The sequence below is a fragment of the Akebia trifoliata genome, chromosome 10, assembly GCF_017979445.1.
Source record: "Akebia trifoliata isolate Shusen 1 chromosome 10, ASM1797944v1, whole genome shotgun sequence".
In the NCBI taxonomy this organism is placed as follows: domain Eukaryota; kingdom Viridiplantae; phylum Streptophyta; class Magnoliopsida; order Ranunculales; family Lardizabalaceae; genus Akebia; species Akebia trifoliata.
Window position 1 is genome coordinate 6403644 of NC_141384.1, and position 19640 is coordinate 6423283.

General features: G+C 33.5%; 1 protein-coding gene across 6 annotated transcripts in view; it reads right to left on the bottom strand.

Moving 5' to 3' along the window:
* The window catches only part of LOC147392987 (calcium-transporting ATPase 10, plasma membrane-type-like), a 53821-nt gene that overhangs the window by 1959 nt on the left and 32222 nt on the right, over window positions 1-19640 (bottom strand). For all 6 annotated transcript variants that reach the window (XM_086455944.1, XM_086455943.1, XM_086455945.1 and 3 more), the window contains exons 20-29: window positions 17668-17730; window positions 17480-17578; window positions 15471-15581; window positions 14893-15063; window positions 10581-10640; window positions 6274-6438; window positions 3937-4053; window positions 3358-3456; window positions 809-946; window positions 625-725 (exon numbers count right to left, since the gene is read on the bottom strand). In XM_086455944.1, coding sequence (XP_086312070.1) covers window positions 625-725; window positions 809-946; window positions 3358-3456; window positions 3937-4053; window positions 6274-6438; window positions 10581-10640; window positions 14893-15063; window positions 15471-15581; window positions 17480-17578; window positions 17668-17730 — 1124 coding nt within the window. The remainder of the gene's footprint in view (window positions 1-624; window positions 726-808; window positions 947-3357; window positions 3457-3936; window positions 4054-6273; window positions 6439-10580; window positions 10641-14892; window positions 15064-15470; window positions 15582-17479; window positions 17579-17667; window positions 17731-19640) is intronic.

The following is a 19640-nucleotide window of genomic DNA, read 5'->3' on the forward strand; positions in this document are numbered from 1 at the left end:
TACAAAAGTCAGGGACGATCACAATCCGATCATGAATTCGGAAGGTATAGGGACACATAAATCTTTCATATTCCTGGAAGTCCTTCAAATAATATATGTTTTTGATGTTACAAGAATAGAATTTTTAAAATCCACTAATAAGCACAAAAGTAAGTTCCCAACATATCACTGCTTCCTTGAATACAATAGGGACACGTTCAAGGTCACTCATGTGGAATACAACATGCATCGTGACAAAAATTGGCAATTCTTTGAAAAAGTTGCGATTAATACCTGATTCTTTCAAACACCAATTTATTACCTATTTATTCTCAAAGCTTTTTCAAATAGATTTTTATTTTATGTCAATTATGAAATTTTGTTTACAATTATGTTTATTATAAAAAATACAACTTTATAATATGAAATCTTGTAAATTTTTTTAATATTATTTTATATTCAAGTAATAAATGAAAGTTTGAAACATAGATTTTTTATTCTCCATAAAATATATTTTCTATTTTCCAGAAATTTTCAAAATTTCCCCCTTGCTGAATTATACCCGAACCTTGCCACTATGCATCTAAACACAACCGCATGAATTAATATACATATATTGCAACCTCCAAATCTAAGAATTCTAACCTTCGACCAACCGGAGTTCTGAGCATAAGATGATCTGTTGGTGGTTCTGTGGCCAATGCAAGTGCTCCAAGGGTATCCATGATGAGATTAACCCAGAGAAGCTGCATAAAAAGCGGAAAAAAATGAGGGGAAGAAAAAAAGATATCCATAAACCTCGGGAAGAAAAACAGAACAAAAAACCAACCTGCACTGCATTTAAAGGAACACTGCCGGTGGAAACCGCAGCCACAACGTTAATTATAAGAGCTGCAACATTAACTGTGAGCTGAAACTGGATAAACTTCTGGATATTTGCATAGACAGACCGACCCCAGCGGACAACCTAGCCAACAGAAAGTCGAAATAATATAAGAAAAGGAATAACCAGGTAATCGTAAGCAAGGCCGTATTAACCTAGAATAACAAAAACACTCATATACCTTTTAGATTTAACGAACAGACCCTCATTTAACATACATCAATTTTAGTTTCTAAATGAAAATTTTAGCCTATTAGACCAAGAAAAAAACGAAGGAAGCCATCCTCGCTTGCTTCTGGACAAAGATGCAACCATAGTTTGCTTCTAAACCAGGTGAAACACATGATGCAAGGAAACATCGATATTTCCAATCACCCTTACCCCCACTATGCCTCAATGACCCCCGTCTTCTGGTCAAAGAGGCAACTGCAATTTGATTCCAAACACGGAGAAGGCCATGTTACAATACATGTGTAAGGTCCCTCACTATGCTTCTCAGATAAACAAGCCCATGTACATGGCACATATGACTAAATGAGGAGACCTCTTATGGGATCAAATAATCCAGGAAGGTTTAATAATCATAACCAAGGTGTAAGCTTGTTTTGGAGTTGCTTGTTAAAGTGTTCCACCTGTCCATAGTAAGATATGGCTCAAGTTGTCACAATTATCTGATCAGAAAAAATTAATCCCTCAGGTATGGAAAACTAGAACCATCAACAGGCTTCACAACCTGTGTGTTGACTTAAATAAGAAAAAGGATACAACAAATAGAGCTTCGATCATCCAATCGGATCAAACGTGACCCCTGAGATCTTACAAGATAGACACATCAACATGTACCAACCAACAGTTTGGGCATTGTTATGCTCCATTAGGCTTGGCCATAGATTTCCCCATTATAGCAGGTATACACTTCCTAGCACAAAAGAATTATAGGCTCACATAAGAACTAAAAAGACTATAAATGGGAGTTTCACTTCAATTGCTAGCGCTAGGCACCTTCAAAAGGAAAAATCCAATTAAGGCAGCTATATTGAGCCTATGGATTCCAATCATATAGAAATTGAGGAAGCATAATGAGGAATGGCAGAGGAAGAGCATAACAAAGATTGATTTATACGGCCATGGATGACACTCCCAAGTGGTGGAAGTCTTACTCATGCTTGAAAGAGGAGGATGGATATCGCTAACTCAAAACAAAGGTCCACCAACGATCTTTGTTACATGAGCGGTCTATTCCACCGTTTGAGGAAGGCTCGTGTGGACCGGAAACCAATAGCAAGAAGACCGTTCTATCAGGGAATGACATATGTCCGGGGAACTAATTAATACAATCTTCGCTTGCCCTAGCCGCTATTGAGTGATTACAGCATGACTGCTAAGACGGACTAGGTGAAGAACTAAATGGATCACCTCACTTGACCCAATTCAGACTGGGATAAGGAATGACAGTCATTCCGTACTCAAAAAAAAAGAAGGGCTGATTCTGACCTGCCGGTCATATGAGCGAGTGGGCGGCTATGAGCTCAATTACATCGTCCATTTCTTTGATGATAGAGTCTCTAAGAGAGAATGCAAGGGTCAATCTAATATGAGCTGCATTGATTGAGGAAAGAATGACTCGATGAGTAAACATACCTTTGGGGTTTTTATTGAATGTCTTCCTTGACTAAAGTGGTTGGGTGGCTTTCCGGCTGGCACTGGATAATATGAACTTAAAGACAAGAACAATGAGATGAGAAACTACTTTCTTCATCCTTATCGATTTGAGTTTGAGTCACAGAGCTCTATATATTTCATAGGCAGCCCACTATCTTTTACTTGAGTAAAAAAGGAAATGCCCTTTCTTGAATTTATTGAGGTGGGATCTTCATTTCAAAAAGAGGATGAGTGGAAGCACACCCTTGATTCTTTTTAAGGGTAAGCTAAGATCCAAACATTTTATGCAGGATATATCAACCAATTGGGTATGGGATCAAGCCCAGGGTATTAAATTTTGGTTCCGATGTCTATTTTGGCCAGCCTGGTAATAAAAATATTTTATATGAATAATTTCAACATGTGTGAAAATTAATATAATTTAAATAGAAATGATGGAAATATTGAAGAAATTTGATCTAAACTATAGAAAGTGATTAACAAATCCATAAATCATCAAACAACAATCAACAATGGTATGGAATGTATAAATGAAGATCAATAGCGCTCCATTAAACAATAACAATATTTATCTAAGAGACCAATAGCTAAAAACAAATATATAATACTTGACGAGAATAAAATTGTCAAGTTAACAACGTGCACCTTAATAAGAAAAACATATGCAGAGACTATAAAGTACTTACATTCACACATTATTATATTTTTCTATTTTTGAAGAATAACATAGGAAAATAACTAGTGGTGAATGCATCATTTTGGCTAGGGTTTTTATGATTTTTTAATATTATTATCAGTACATACATCATACATGTTACAATTTTTAGACTAACCTTTACGACTGAAGCAAAATTATCGTCCAAGATGATGATGTCTGAGCTTTCCTTTGCTACTTCAGTTCCTGCGATGCCCATGGCAAGACCTATATCCGCCTAAAATCCAAAATGAAAGAATAACAAGTGCGACTATGTACAGAATTGCAACATTAGTAAAACACTTCACTGTAGCCAAACTAAAGAAGGGGAATAACTAGACAGGGATAACCATATCCGTTGTGTTGCACACTTGGCATGAGGTTTCAATCTACCACTCAATGAATCCCATTGGAGATTTTCCTAAGCCCAGCCTATGAAAGATCTTAACCTTCTAATTTAGACTTTTTTACTCCCACAATTTTTCAAACCAGATAAAAGAATGCAATTAAACATATATCAAACTCTAAATAAGATTGGTACTAAACATATGTCAAGCTCTTAATAAGATTGGTTTTGCATAGAAAATGACATGAGAAACCAATCATACGGTGGGCTCCAAACTCTTCACACATGTGCCTTGCTAAGTGTATCTCAAGAATATCTGGCTTCTATCTTCTGTCCTTGTGTATTTATAAAATGGCTATAGAAATTGCATACCTCATTTAGTGCAGGTGCATCATTAGTTCCATCTCCAGTCACAGCAACAACATGGCCTTTCTTCTTCAGGGCTTTCACAAGTAGAAGTTTGTCATTAGGAGAAGACCTTCCCATGACCTATAGATTAAAGTTAACAATTAATTATTTATTTCAATCTGAAGCCACTTACACGGCAGTATATGCTTCTAGGCTACTGGTTTTTAGGAAGAAGCCTGATATACCAATACCAAACCCATGAAGACTAGGAAAAAAAAATATATATATATATATATATATATATGTATATATATAGGGAAATGTTCAGCACCAAACATTTTGGCAAAACATTTTTCAAAACATGGGTTAGAAGTTTTGGAATGGGCTGATTTTTGGTGAGGATGATCTCTACAGTGAGGAGATCATCATCACCAAAAATCAGCCCATTCCAAAACTTCGAACCCCATCAAAAATGATTTACGAAAAATGGACAGTCCACGATTTTTCAACTTGTAAACATGGGGCTTCAAGTTTTGGAAAGGGCTGATTTTTGGTGAGGAGATCAACCCATTTAGGACAAAAATGGTTGGCTAAAATGTTTGGTGCTGAACAGGACCCATATATATATATATATATATATATATATGGACCACATGTCAATGTGATGCCCAAATACACCATCAGGTACCACATGTACGTAGAGCATAAAATTCTATGAAATCTCAAAAAAAAAAAAAAAAGAGATTTTTTCACCGTTGGATTTAAATTTTAAATCTAGGAATTCAATGACTGTCAATTTTTAAACTCAAGATTTGACACCAAAAAAAATTGCTTTGTTTGGTGGGACTTCTTTTTTCAAGCCCAATCTAGACCACAAACAAGAGGCTGAGTTGTCATTTGGACCGATGGGTCAGTCCATGCTCTACATGGTCCCTTGGTCCATGCAACCTTTTCACTATATTTATATGCAGGAAATACAAGGATGCAGGTACAGAAGTATAGAATAAGTTTAAGGTACCCATCTCTGGGGTTCTTTTAAGGACAGTCCACAAACTGACAGCCAACAAAGGTTGTCGAAACCAGCTTTCAACTTATCAAGATCTCACAACCCAAAACACAACATTAAAAGTGTCTCTAAGCAACCAATCTGTTGACTTTTTTTTAACAATATGCATTGGCCCGGAGAACTCCAGGAAGGGGCATCAAATAGTAGGGGTGCACATGGTTCGGATTGGTTCGGATTTTGGCAAAATTGGAACCGAACCAATCCAATTACCCTATAGAACCGAACCAATCCAAACCAACCTTAGTTCGGATCAGTTTTCGGTTCTCATACTTTCAAAATAGAAAAACTAGTGTTTTTTCTTTCAAAAGAGGAATCATTTGGATCAGATCATAAATAATGCCTATTTTTAAAATGAAAATGATTTTATGATTAAATTTTGACTGAAATCTGTATAAATTGAAAATTAAAGGAAGCTCAATAAGACGAAAAAAAATTACAATTTTAAAATTGGTATTTTGGATGGATTAGTAAACTAATTCATAAATGGTAGATTAACGAATCCAAGTCTAGGTTTGTTTAGTATATTTCATCTAACAAACACAGCATAAAGGTTCTCGTAAAAAAACAAGGAATCAACACAGTTGAGAGTGAGAGATTTGTGTTTTTCCATAAATGAGTAGATCCATTTGAGAGTTGAGAAAGAGATTTGTGTACATTTTTTGAGTTTTTGTTAGAAAAAAACAAAGAAGATGAAGTTGAAGATTTTGATTAGTTACCTCTTCGTAATATACTAACACAGTTGAGAGAGAGAGAGATGGGTTACCTCTTCGTTTTCCAATGAGGTAAGGGAGACGAACAATGACGAAGTTTTCTTCAAACTTGAAGAAGAGAGAAATAAAGAATAGAAGAACGAAACTTAGAAAGGGTTTTATTTTTAAATATATATATATAGATACTTCGGATTGGTTTGGTTCTCGGATTTACCCAATCCAATGTGCACCCCTATCAAATAGTGTCACATATGTAATTGCAGACAAAATGTAGGGGTATGTAGTTTTGGTTTGTTCAATAATGCTTAAGTTTTCCAACTATGGGAGCCTCAATCTTTCCAGGACGGTCTTATCAACATCCTCATTATCCTGGTTTCGTTTTTGTTTCAGTGAAATCTTATAATACAGGATATTCATCAAATGGAAAGGAAAAGAAATGCCAACTACTAGAGAGAATATAGACTTCTTCCCACAGTCAAAATCTCCACAATCACATTGTATCTCTCAATATATGATTATATATACCTTATAATACAATATTCAAAACATTGGTCAATATAAACACCATGACTATGCGGAACATACCGATATTTTCCCAGCAACTTCTTCTCTTTCTGTAGGGGACATGTTGCGGAAAACTTTTCCTTCAATGAGATTCGGCTCAGTAGCATCAACAATCGATCCAAGTATCCCGCATTCCAAAGCTATTGCTTTGGCTGTCTGAAGATTGTCTCCAGTGACCATGCGTACCTATTAATAAGAAATGGGAAACTTCTCATTTTGCAGTAGATAAATTGAATCACAAAAGTATACATGTGTTCCTAGATAAAAGATACAGCTCTGGATTGAGATGAACGGCAGTAAAGGGCTTACGTTGCCGGCCCTAATACCTGGGATACGGCCTACATGATGAAGCAACTTCATCACAAACAATCCATATTGTTACAAAAAGTAACAGAAGTTTAGTCAATGAATCATATTAGCATGGATATAATCTCATAAAAAGCATAAAATATTTGAATGATTGTTGAGGAAGCATTGCATCGACAAAAACCTACCATCAACCTGTCCATTATCACGACACTAGATTTCACATTCCTTCATCTCAATAGATTATTTAAATTTTATTAAAAAACCCACACTCCCTCTCTAGGTTAGGCGCACTAGATTTCACATTCCTTCATCTCAATAGATTATTTAAATTTTATTAAAAAACCCACTCTCCCTCTGTCTCTAGGTTAGGCGCACAATGAAAAAAAATACTCCAATTTTTTGAAGTCGTGATCAATTCATGATTCTTTCAATCGTCGATTTAATCTGAGTTATTCACATAGCTTTGAAAAATACATTTATATATTATATTAATATGAAATTGTGAAATTGTGTTTAATATAATGATTAATATATCAAATGTAAATTTTTATATTATCCATAATTAACAGTATATTTTTCTTTTTAATGAATTTTCCCGACTTTTGTCAAATTTTTCCCTTTCTGAATTTTCCCAAATCGTGACTTTGTCTCAATGATTTAGCGGATATGTTAAGTCCCGAACTTCGAATTTCGCACTTAAGCGGATGGGATCGTTAAATTTTTTTTCAAGTCAACAAAGCCCTATATATATATATATACTTATATAAGGGTTGGGATCCATTGACTCCTAAGAATGACTCATGAAAAATACACATGATCCCAACCCTTTAAACAAAAAATCCAATGGTTGAGATTCATCCTCCGGATAAGTATCTCCGAGATTTGTGTTATCAAGATACTCACAAATCTCAACCATTGGATTTTGTGTTTAAAGGGTTGGGATCATGTGTTTTTTTAGTGAGCCATTCTTAGGAGTCAAGGGATCCTGACCCTATATATATATATATATATATGTCAATGGAATTGTCCATTTCAGAATGGCAACATACTCTCTCACCTAACTGATTTGCTCATCCCCTCTCAAAATAATCATTTTGGAGACTGCATCATTCAAGTTAGATTACTTAGTTTGAATACTCACCCGTGACCACCAACAGTTCCATGCAGGACAAGAGGACTAAAATATGGTTCATGCTTCTGCCCTGGAGAATTGTCCAATCAATAGTTCCTTACTGAATTGTTATGTTATATGCCTAAGGTTCACCATATGCCATGTGCTAGGAAACTCAACAGAAGAAATTTGTGAAGCAGTTGTATCACCCAGGTGCTCACACTTTGGGAACACTGCCACACTACACCAATTTGTTGCACCAATTCCCTTGGCAATGGACATATGTTGTAGTTCTACTTCCACATTACTCACACTTATACCAAAACAAATTAGGGGCAATGTTGTTAAATAGCATATCCACCATGTGCGACCAGGACATGTTGTTCGCATATGCCATTTCGCAAATCGCATAAGCAGTGGCATACCCCGCAAGAAACAAAAAAAAAAAAAAAAACATGCAGAAAATGTTGAGTACTTTTCTTTTCTTTTTTTTTTTCTTTTTTTTTTTTGTTTTTTTGAGTCTTGAGTGAGAGAGTGACTTAAGTTGATACTTGAACTTTGAGAGTAATAGTATAAAGTAGAGATTAGAGAATATTTATAATTATGTGAGAATGTATTAGAAAACGTAATGAGATTTCATAGTTGGAGGCTTTGTGAGGGTAAGAAAGAGATTAGAAGGTAAAAGAGATGTTGCAAAAGGAGTATGGGGGCAGACGTGGGATATTTAGAAGAGAAAAATGAGTTTACACTAAAAAAACGAAGAAAATCTGTGTCCAAAAAGTATGCCATCGCATATTGTGTAGATAGCATACTTTTGTATATGCGAAAAATAGTTTGAAAATGGCATATGCGATCACATTTGACAACACTGATTAGGGCCAATAGAATCATACAAAAGGTTGAGAATTCTTGTAATCAATGTTTTCAGACGTGAGGAAAGACGTTGAGAATTCTCGAAGCATAATGCGTAACATGCATGGACTTTATACAAATATAATATAACATATCTAAATAATAAATATAAAAATATAAAAGAATAATGTAGCTACCAAATATTTTCGAATTTCAAGTTTCAAATCCACATAACTGAATTCCAAGTATTAAATAATAGAAAGTTCCTACAATAGATAACTACTATTTATTTATGGCAAAATATAACTATACTATTTTTTCAATAACTTTTTTTTGGAAGGTAATCGGGGAGTTAAGACACAATAACTTGTGCCTAGTTTATATACTTCATTGGCATAATATAATTATATATATTACTAGTTCATTTTCAATTCAATTCAACAATTTACCTAGTATATATTACTAGTTTATATTCAAATTTATTTCAAAATCTCTAATCATGTTGTATGCCAGCAGCAACAAAGTAGAGAATACAAATAATAAAGAAAAGAATAAGAAAAAAAAGAAGAGTGATAAAGAAAACAAGAATGCAATTAATATATAATTTAAAATATAGAAAATTAACAAGGCAGGTGCCTCGGCCAAAAGGCGTATGCCTCACATTGAGACATAGCCTTGTGGGAAACCTCATGGTTTGAAGAAAACATTAAGTACAACATTCATGCGCTATTTTTATTTTAAATGTATATGAATAAATTACCAACACTTCCAGACTAATTGAAGCATGGAGTGTGCACAATCTTATAAGAACATACTAGCATGCTTCGAATACATCAAAATAAGACAGTGATACCTAACAAATCATAATTCATTTACACTAATGAATAAATATTATGTGCAACATTTTTATTAGTGAATACTAATATTATGTGTAATTTATAAGTCCTTTTAACAAGCAATATTTTTTTGTTCTATTTAAAAATTATATCTGTATATTTAGAATACCTTTTTTATAAAAGAACATTTCAGTCGAAGTTCACTATCCTTCGAAATGTTTCACGAAATAAATTGAGGTTTCCATTGAAATATACAGGAGAAAAAATCTGTGGTTAAATTTTCTGTCAGACCTTGTGGAAATGAAAACATCTCGCTATATTTTGTGGAAATATGTCGAAATTTAATATTGCACTACAAACCAATAGTATTCGCATGAATCATGGATAAAGATTGTGAAAGTTGATGTTGAAATAAATTTTGATATCCATCTTCATCATTTAAAGGGAAAAAAAACATCCTTCTTATAACATAGTCTAAGAAATTCCATTCTACAAGATCATACACCTTTGCTGATCAATTTTGCACATAACCCTTGTTCCTATCTTAGATTCTAGATTACATACAACTGCTTGATATCAACATACCATCCAAGACTTGCCTCCCCTTGAAAAAGCATCTTGCTAAACTCCAATCAACTTCTCAATAACCCCCTTGAACTAAGAGAGAACTATTGAAGGTAACTAACTCCTACTCCATAACCAAATGTACCCCTTCAGTATTCATTCAACATGGGCCATTCTATGCCAAACTGATTTTATATTCTCCTTTTCTCTTCATTCCAAGTGGTAAAACAATTTCACTAGTTAAAACTCAAAATAATACACAATAGGAAAGGGGAAAAAAAAAAAGTTATCCAAAATAACTAATTCAATAACTTCCTATAAACACAAACTAACATGTTTCCATTGACAATGCAAAGTGCGTGCCAAAACCAATACCATAGAAGACCGACCCCTCTTCGGAAACAATTGAAATGACTGTGTTCTACAATTATGAAATGGTCAAATATCTAGAAGAAACCAAGCAACAAACATAATAAAGATCCAACGAAATAAAGAATTTAGAAATGCATGAGATAGGTATATTACATCATATTAGGTGATTTCTATACAACTATGAACAATTAATATCAGAAGTCTGAAGCAAATCATATGATAATTCAGAGTCACAAATTTTCCAGGGTAAATGTAGCTATTGTCAGTCGGATTTAAAGCATTACCTTAACACCAGCATCTGTGCATAATTGTACAGCCTCTTTGACACCTGGCCGGCAAGGATCCTACACAAACCAATTTAAAAAGGGAAAAAAAAAATTTGAGCAAGAAAAGTTAATGATAAAAATTATTCAAATAGCATTTGATAGTCAAAACAGTTGTTTATTGTATCAGCTTACAATAAAAGACAAAATCAATTACTGAAGTAAAGACCAAAGGGTGGTAAAATTAAAGTCTCCTACCTATCAAAAATAAAGAAGGTAAAGTCTCCTAAGCAAATGCAGTAAGTAAAGCAGAAAAGCAACTCAATCAATAAAGAAGTATCTTGAAGTTCATTAACAACTAATAGCAAAATAATGCTGAGAAGGTTTTCTAAGAAACATGTAAAAGATAGCCATAACACAGAAAAAACTTCAGAAACATCAAAGGCCTCTCCTTAAATAGAATACGTACGCAAACAGCAGAACAACATTATGTTTAAAAGCTGTAATAAATGAAGTTATAAAACTTCCTTGAAGGTAAATTTTTTCCTCGAACAAGTCACAGCTCATATGAACAAACAGATATTGTTTTGCATGTTGAACTCAGTTTGTATAGACTTCTTATCTGCATCAACTTAAGGTATCCAAAGTAGGGGCAAAATCTCCAACTAAAGCATACTAATCCAGTAGGAATATAACAATCATTAAAAAACATATGTCCAATGTCCATGTTAGCATAATATGCACATATAAATTATAATCAGTCTAGTTATGGGGGCGAAAGGCGCAAAGGCTTCCTGGCAACTGAGGCGCACCCTTGAGTGAAGCAGAGCACAATAAAATTATTAAATTAAGCAATGAAGTATGGATTCTAGATGTATTATTATTATATGTATAAATATGATTTTTATAAGAAGTTAAAATTATTCTTTTATCACGAAACAATAGTACATAGAACCTGAAAGAATATGGAGAAATCAAGCAGAACTAGCAGTTCAAAAATGAGAAAAATAGTGAAAAAACAAATTCCATTACAAAACAAAAATTGGATTAATGTATGGCATGACCAGATCTGCTCCCTCCAAACTCAATTACAATTAACAAAAGAATTTTTTGGCTAATAACCCATTCTAAAAATGTTCAAAAAGTTACGTTCTTAAACCGCAGCAAAATGAAATTATGGGTGAGTATTTTTCAGCTAATAACCCATTTTATACGGAAAATTTTCAAAAATTTACATTCTTAATAGGAAACAAAATGAAATTATGGGAAGGAAGTGCTTTCAATGAGGGAAAAGGAACATAAGAGAACCAATTGTCTTCTTGCCACAATGGTCCACCATTTTCACCATCTTAAAAAATTGACCAAGAACTTCAGCGCAAAGTATTCAGACGTAAAAGCATGAGGCAAGGCGTTCCGCTAGAGTAAGCCTCAACATGTAAAGCGTAAATAAATAATATAACATAATATTTAAAATAACTAATATTAAAAACTAAAAAAATAGGATAACTACTGCATATTTCTCAATTTCAAATCCACACAACCAAATTAATTTCAAGTTATAATCCATTACAATCAATAATGAAAAAAAATATTAGTAACAATTTGTATTTAAATAGTAGAAAGACTATAATAAATAACTATTTTATATGTATTACAAAAATGCAACTGAATATTATTTTTTCAAGAACTTCATTTGTATAATACTAAATATGAGAAAATTATTTATAAATCAACTCAACTCAAATATTTTATTTGCATATATTACTATTTTGCATTTGAATTCATTTGTAATTATTCCAATTATATTGCATGCTAGCAATAATAATAAAAAATAGAAGTAAAACAAACGAACTTTATAAAAAAATATTTCTTAGTACCTATATCAACTTTTCAAGCTCAATGTCAATGTCCTATATCAATTCACTGAAGGATAAACATTATATAATGTAGGACATCTAAAATACTAGATAGATTCTTAAGTGGTTTCTTAATTCTAGTAGGATTTATTTCTATTTTCTAAATTCTAATAGGATTTCTATGTCATAGTCAATTTTGGAAGTTTCTATTTCGTATAGTTTTTAATTTGTTTTTAGGTTTATATTTTTTTTAAATTCGTTTTTATTTTTATGCTATAATTAGAAGTATTTTTAAGTGTCCAAGTTGAGTAATAATAGGTTTAGAAAGTTGTTATTATGTTACAGATAGATTAGAAAGTTACTTTTTAGTATTTTAGAAAGTTTCTAAGTTATTTTGATGAAGATATCTATATAAGAAACTTCAAAAACAAAATTCAACAATTCAATTCAATAGATAACAATTCATTCAATAAATTTTGAATTTAACTATTTCTCTTGTTTCAATTTATTTTTCTGGTTTTTCCTTCTTTTCCAAACTGGAATCAATTGATTCAAATTGGTTTTGTGTGTTCCATTGAACACAATCTCTCCATTCCTTTTGAATTTATTGATTCACACACTTCCGCTACATCATTATCAAACAGCAATTAGCATTTTCTTCACCAGACAAAATGCCATCAACCAAGAAAAGAAATTTAAATGGAACTAGTTGAATAAACAAAAGGACATTGAAATGGATGTGGCTTGGACAAAACATCAGCAAAATATGCAACTTGTTGAAAAAGTCGCAATTAAGTCGTGATTTTTATGAACGTTATTATTAAATCAGAAAAACAAAACAAAAAATGACCTTGATGTATTAGTAAGAGAAGATGACCTTAACAAAAAAATGATGGTACCATCTTAATGATGAAGTGTTAGATAATGAGTACAACATTGAATTCCACGGTTTTGACCGATTGATGAATCATAAATTGGCTTTTTGTGGATGTATGAACGATATCAATATGGGGTTTGGTGATTTATTGTTAAAACTTAACATGTGGTTTGATGATATCATATGAGAACACCATTTAGTACGAATAATTATATAACCCTAACCTTAGCTCAATTTTTTCTCCATTTTTCCCTGATTATTTGCCCCAAGTTTCCCAACGTGCAACAGACCAAATTTTCCACTTGCTGACTTAGTCCCAAACCCCGACATAATATGCCCATGAGAATATAACTAAGGAGAGATAACTAGGATCATTGGTTCATGCCCAACTAAGACCAAAAATAGTACCATCAAGGAGTACTCTGGTGCAAGTTGAAGGCACCTAAAGCATTTCAGGATGGCTGAAATAGAAATCAATTGAGGAAATAAAAATGGTACATAGGAGGTTTTTTTTTTTTTTTGTGTGGCTAAGTAAGCAACATGTATATTGATTTGGAACTATGAGGGACTAACCCTTAATGTACAAGCCTAACAGTAGGGCAATGATAGAAAATCCCTGAAAGAGGATTTTTTTTTACAGTGTATGGAAAATCATCAAATCTAGTTGAAGTAAAATCCTTTTTCAACCTCACTCCACGGTTGGCTATCTATTAAAATTGCACGTAGGAGTATGCACTATGCATCAGTGATGATGAGGACGCAGCAACATAGAAACTACCATATAAAATGGAATGGAAGAACAAGATTATCAAAGTGAATACGAATTATATGGAGGTAGATAGAAAAGAAGTCTGTGACCAAAACTGAAATACTCTAGATTTTGCAAACTAAAATATTTGTATTCCCAAATGAATTTTTTTAGCTCAATTCACAAATCACGTATCATGGTTAAATGAATTCAAGAGAACTGGATAGTTTTAGCTTTAAAAAGTTTGAAGGTCCATCTTGGAAAAAGCACAAAATGATTCGAACCCATGACAGTTTGCACCTCATAATTTGCACCATCCCAGGAAACAACCCAATACAGTGATGGCACCAACTCAACAAAATTCCTATGTTCTTTTTGATCCTAACTCATTTCACTTACATACCTTTAACTGCTACATACAACCTGGCATCTACATGGCACAAATGGCTTCAAGTAATTTTGAACTACTAGTTTGCTAATTCAATATGATCAGATGGAAGGACACATGTAAGAGCATTACCATACCATGCAGCACTCAAGTAAAAGTAGATCTACTGTAAGAACTTCTGAAATTGAGTTGCTCTCTGGCAGATAATTATATAAGAGTACTTAAATCAATAATTTCGTAGTAGCATGTCATAATTTATCATCAGCTTAGCAAACTTTCTTAGAATACTCATCAACTAGTTAGATCAGTTCTAATACACCCCCCCCCCCAAAAAAAAAAAAAAAAAAAAAGAAAACAGAAAAAAGTCCAAGGCCAAGCAAGATGGATAACTTATACAAAAATATATCTTCATATGTGTATGTGCCTATTTATTTTTATATCAATCAACGGTACGTGGCAAATACCTTTATCCCCACAATAGCCAACAAAATTAGGTTGTCATCGGGTAAATTCCATTCTGCCAGTTGCTCTTCATCTTTTGGAACTTTCTCTACGTCAAATGATCGGAAAGCAATAGCAACACAGCGCAGGCTTCCTTCAGCCATATCTCCAATGGCTTTTTTGAAATACATTAACTGCAATCAGTAGGAAATATCAGTATTTGGTTGAAATTTTCGAAAGCAAAATATCGAGGGATTTAAATTAATATATCTCATTTTCAAATTAAGATTGAAAAGTCTGAATAAATAAGAGAAATTCAAAACATATAAGATTTCCTACATATGTTTCCAAAATTTTACGATTCAAAAATTTTCAACTCTCCTAGAAATAAGCCCAAAATATTTTACGAATGATTTGTAAGAAATTTCAAATTTTAGTTTCTCAAGATAATTAGGAGATTCTTATATGTGAATATTAAATTCCGAATAAAACAATTGAAAATATAACATAGTTTTGAAAATATCAGAAATTATGCTATTACAACAACCAAACATCAACCACTAAAACATAGTTTGCAGTTAAAAAGCTGGTGGATGCTTACCTGATCTTCAGTCATTAGTTTGGTGTTACCATCCACATCAAGATAGCTAGTACACGAGGCTAGAACTATTTCAGCAGCACCTTTCCAGTGAATATGAACTTCAGAGTTTGGCTGCAATTATAAGCACATACTAGAATTGTTAGCATAAGCATTGAATGCAAAGCAAAAATATAAGATGACAATCATGGATGAGCTCACCACAAATGTGAATAAATGCACCAGGCCAGTGAATTTTATGAACAAAAAAAATATGTGGAAAGGTTGTAGAGAATGTATGTAATGCACTAGTAGAGGGCAGCCATTAGCTGCAAAATCAATGCTTCAAAACCTAATACCCATCGGCAAGGACACATTCATGCAAAAAGAACATAATCCAAGCTCCAGTCTTGTTTTTATACAAAGGCTGTGTTTGGTTTGTAGGAATATTTTTTGAGAAAAAAACTTTTCCCAAAAAATATCTCCAAGAATCCTTTTTTTACAATCTTTTTTCCATCATTTGGGTAAGCAATACAAACCAGAAAATACAAGCAAGGGATTCCATACAACACATTAGAACAACAAAATATTGCATTATACAAGGTACGTCATGAATATGATGGCAGTCCATGTCAACTTATCCTTCAAAGGCCTCTTTGTGAAGACTCGTAATGTGCTTTCTTACTCAAAACTAATCCAAATCACATGAAACTTGAGCCAATAATTCCCTAAAATCAGGATCTCTTCAAAAACACATTCACAGTTGAGCTCGGAGCATCGATAGTACGTCAGACGACGTCAACATGTACGACTGCTGATGTCACGGGATGCAAAAATGAGTTGCTCTCCTTGTCTCTAGATTTGCTTGACACACGTCCTATGGATCTACTGCTCTGATACCAAGTAGATTTTATCTCTAAAGTTAGGGTTTCGAGAAGAGAACTTTTGGGAAAAAAAGAGTTGAGAGATTCTCTCTATTTCACTCTTATATATTCAAGATAACTAATTACAAAAAAAGCCATTAGTATCTTCTACATACCCAAACTACCCTTACATGAGTCGTTTCTACACTTCCTAAGTTGTCATATTCAATTCATATCGATACCTGCATTTCCACAAGAATCATTTTATGACTAGTTTAATCAATCCCCCGTAATCCATATGTCGAACTTGAGCCCATGGCATCATCCAAAAGCTGAGTATGCTAACCAAAAATTCATCAACGCTGATCTTTTGCAACATATATTTCACAAGTAAATCCCGAACACTTGGGTACAACACCAATCAAGGTAGGGTATTAAACTAGTATTATGACTAGTTTAATTGATGTTGTTTTATTCACACCACATGAAATGAGTTGGGCTCGAAAAGAATATGTGAATTGCCTAATGGACAAAGACATTAATAACACTTCCTCAGACATATTACTTCCCGCGCCCTTCCCTTCTGCTCATTCTCACCTCTAGTCTTCTTTTTCGACCCACTTCATGTCAGGTCCAAGCAATAGAAATCATTTGATCTACTACTCAATTCCCACATCCAAATAATTTCCCATTTAAGTCCTTGGATCATTTGCCAATGGATCAATGAAGTACTACTTAAAAAATGTAGACGATTTCATAAATATCATATTTTTCTAATTTTTCAAAATGTAACACATTCTATATTTGGAGAAAAATATTTGACTCCTAAGAACCCCAATTCCAACCAATTATAATTTAACAATCCGATTCCATTTTGACATTGTTGTCTAGATTAATTCAAATGTGTACTAACATTGTCAGGAGTATTAATGCAAAATGCATTTACAGTAATTGGCACAGAGATTCAAACCCGGTCTATTTCAGGAAAAATTGATGTCCACTTTAATTTATCGTATCACAAAATTCGGTTATTGAAAAGCATTATGGATAGATTTACAGTTAATAACAGCCATTCCATTGATACGAGTGCATTTGAGGTAATTATAGCACACGTGAAATACTGCTGCTTTTTTCTTATTGAAATTGAAACAAAAAATGGAATTCACTCACCAATTGCACTGCAACACCACCTCGCTTTTTCTCCGAGTTGAAAGGAAAAACATGAAGAATTGAGGATTGTAATCTCGCATCTTCAAATTTCATCCCAAGCTACAAAACACAAACACAAAACTGAAATCGGCACCATAAAATGAATGCTATAATGGAAAATAGCCATTGAGTGGAGGATGGTAAAGTACATCGACTCCCCAAGAGAGTAAAGCCTTCTCCGTTGGTGATCCAGAAATCTCTTTTACACCATCCTGTCAAAATGGAAGTGATAACAAATTTTCACACATAAGATACCACTTCATTGGTTAGGCATACAAATATTTTCAAAAATAAAGTAAAAAAACTTAGATGTTTCATGTTTGAAGGATAGATATAAAGCACTAGTTGTTATGTTGTAGCATGGAACCACAAAGGGATCAAGATTAAGGAGTTCAATATTAAAGAGAGTTCTCCATTATGTTAAGACAATTAGATGACTAATAATTTAATCAGGTCAGATGAGTGATCTAAAACGCCATCTAAACATATACAATTTGTAGACCCTACTAGCCACTTCTCTATTAGTATTCCTTCAGCTTGGTCTTAAAGAACATATCATTTCTATGAAGAATGGTAGTTAAAAAAAGTTTCTCATGAAGTGGAAAGTTCTTTCATCGTCTGAGTGCGTTTGGATTACTTCAAAGTGGTAACATATAAGCAGTATTATCATATTATGCCTACAACACGTCAGGGTTGAGTACTTCTAAGACGGAGAAAGGTGATAGGAATCCTAAATAGCCCTTTCTTTCAAGCTGGGAGACAGATGATAAGAATCTTAAAAACAAAAACAAAAACAAAAAAAACATCAATCCTTATCATAAGAAGCCACATGGTTTCGACTGTCCTAAAATGATATGACTAGGGAAAAAAATTCACTTGGATCTTGAATAGCGTCTTAGTTTTTTTTTTTTTTTTTTTTAATTGAGCAATGAGGATATTTTAGTCTTTGCGCATAGGGTCTTATGGAGTTTTTAGCCATTATTTTGTTTAGTATTAGCAATCTTTAGGTGAAATAAGGGGATTTAGGTTAATTCGCGTATGTTTAAGGCTGGACGTAAAAAGAAGAGTATATATTGTCTTCTGCAGTCTAAAGAACGTCACAAAATTTTGCAAAGTTAACATCGGTTGTGAGATGCCTCTTCTTCTTGGAACTGATTCCTAGAACCATGGAGTGAACCCAGGTTATTTGTTCTTGTGTTTGTACATTCCAGTGTTGTTGCGGGCAATGTTTTAAAAGGCTTAAACCTCGAGGCGTGAGGCGTGAGGCGTGAGGCGTAGGCTCAATGACTCAAGGGCAAAGTCTTTTAAAAATATTTGAGGCCTAAGCATCACTTATAAAAGGTGTACATCTAAGGGCTTAAGCATTCAGGCCATTTGAAGCTAAAGCCTCAACCCTGCAATAAAACCCCAAGGAGTGGTATTTTTTTTCTTTTTTTTCTTTTTTTCTTTATTATTTATGTTACTTATATACCACTCCCTCTTTCAATTACTAAAACTTCATAAATAGGAGTGTTTTTAGGTCAAGGAATATAAGATTTGGACAGAAATATCAAAATATCTCTCAAAACCTATTCTCTCCCTACACAAATATTTGTTCATTGATGTCTCTTTGGAGGACACTACTAGTGAAGATGATGGAGATGATTTTTAATTAATATATTTCTCCTCTAGTTTATACTTAGGGTCTAAACTTCAGTCTTAGGCCTAGACTAGTTATAATCTTGTTAAAAAGTTAAAAGTTAAAATGTAATCATGACTCATGAGTGATGATATATTTCTTATGCCTCTCCTCAAGAACCCAAAACACCTCAAATACGCCTTAGGAACTTTAAAACACTGGTTGCGGGTGACATAATTCCAAAATTATCGGTGGTGGTGGTGATCGGTGGCTGTGATGATTAGCGGTGGTGGTAGTGTTTGGGGATAACGAATAAAAAGAGATAGATTAGGGTTTGACCATTAATTTGAGGATGGAATTTGGAGGTGGATTTCATTTTCCCATGAGTATAAGGAGGAAAATGAAATCCACCCTTCGTTGGATTTTTGGATGAGGGTAGAAATTCACTTTCCATGAAAAACATCCAATCAAACACATGAAAAACGTCATTTACCATGGAAAATA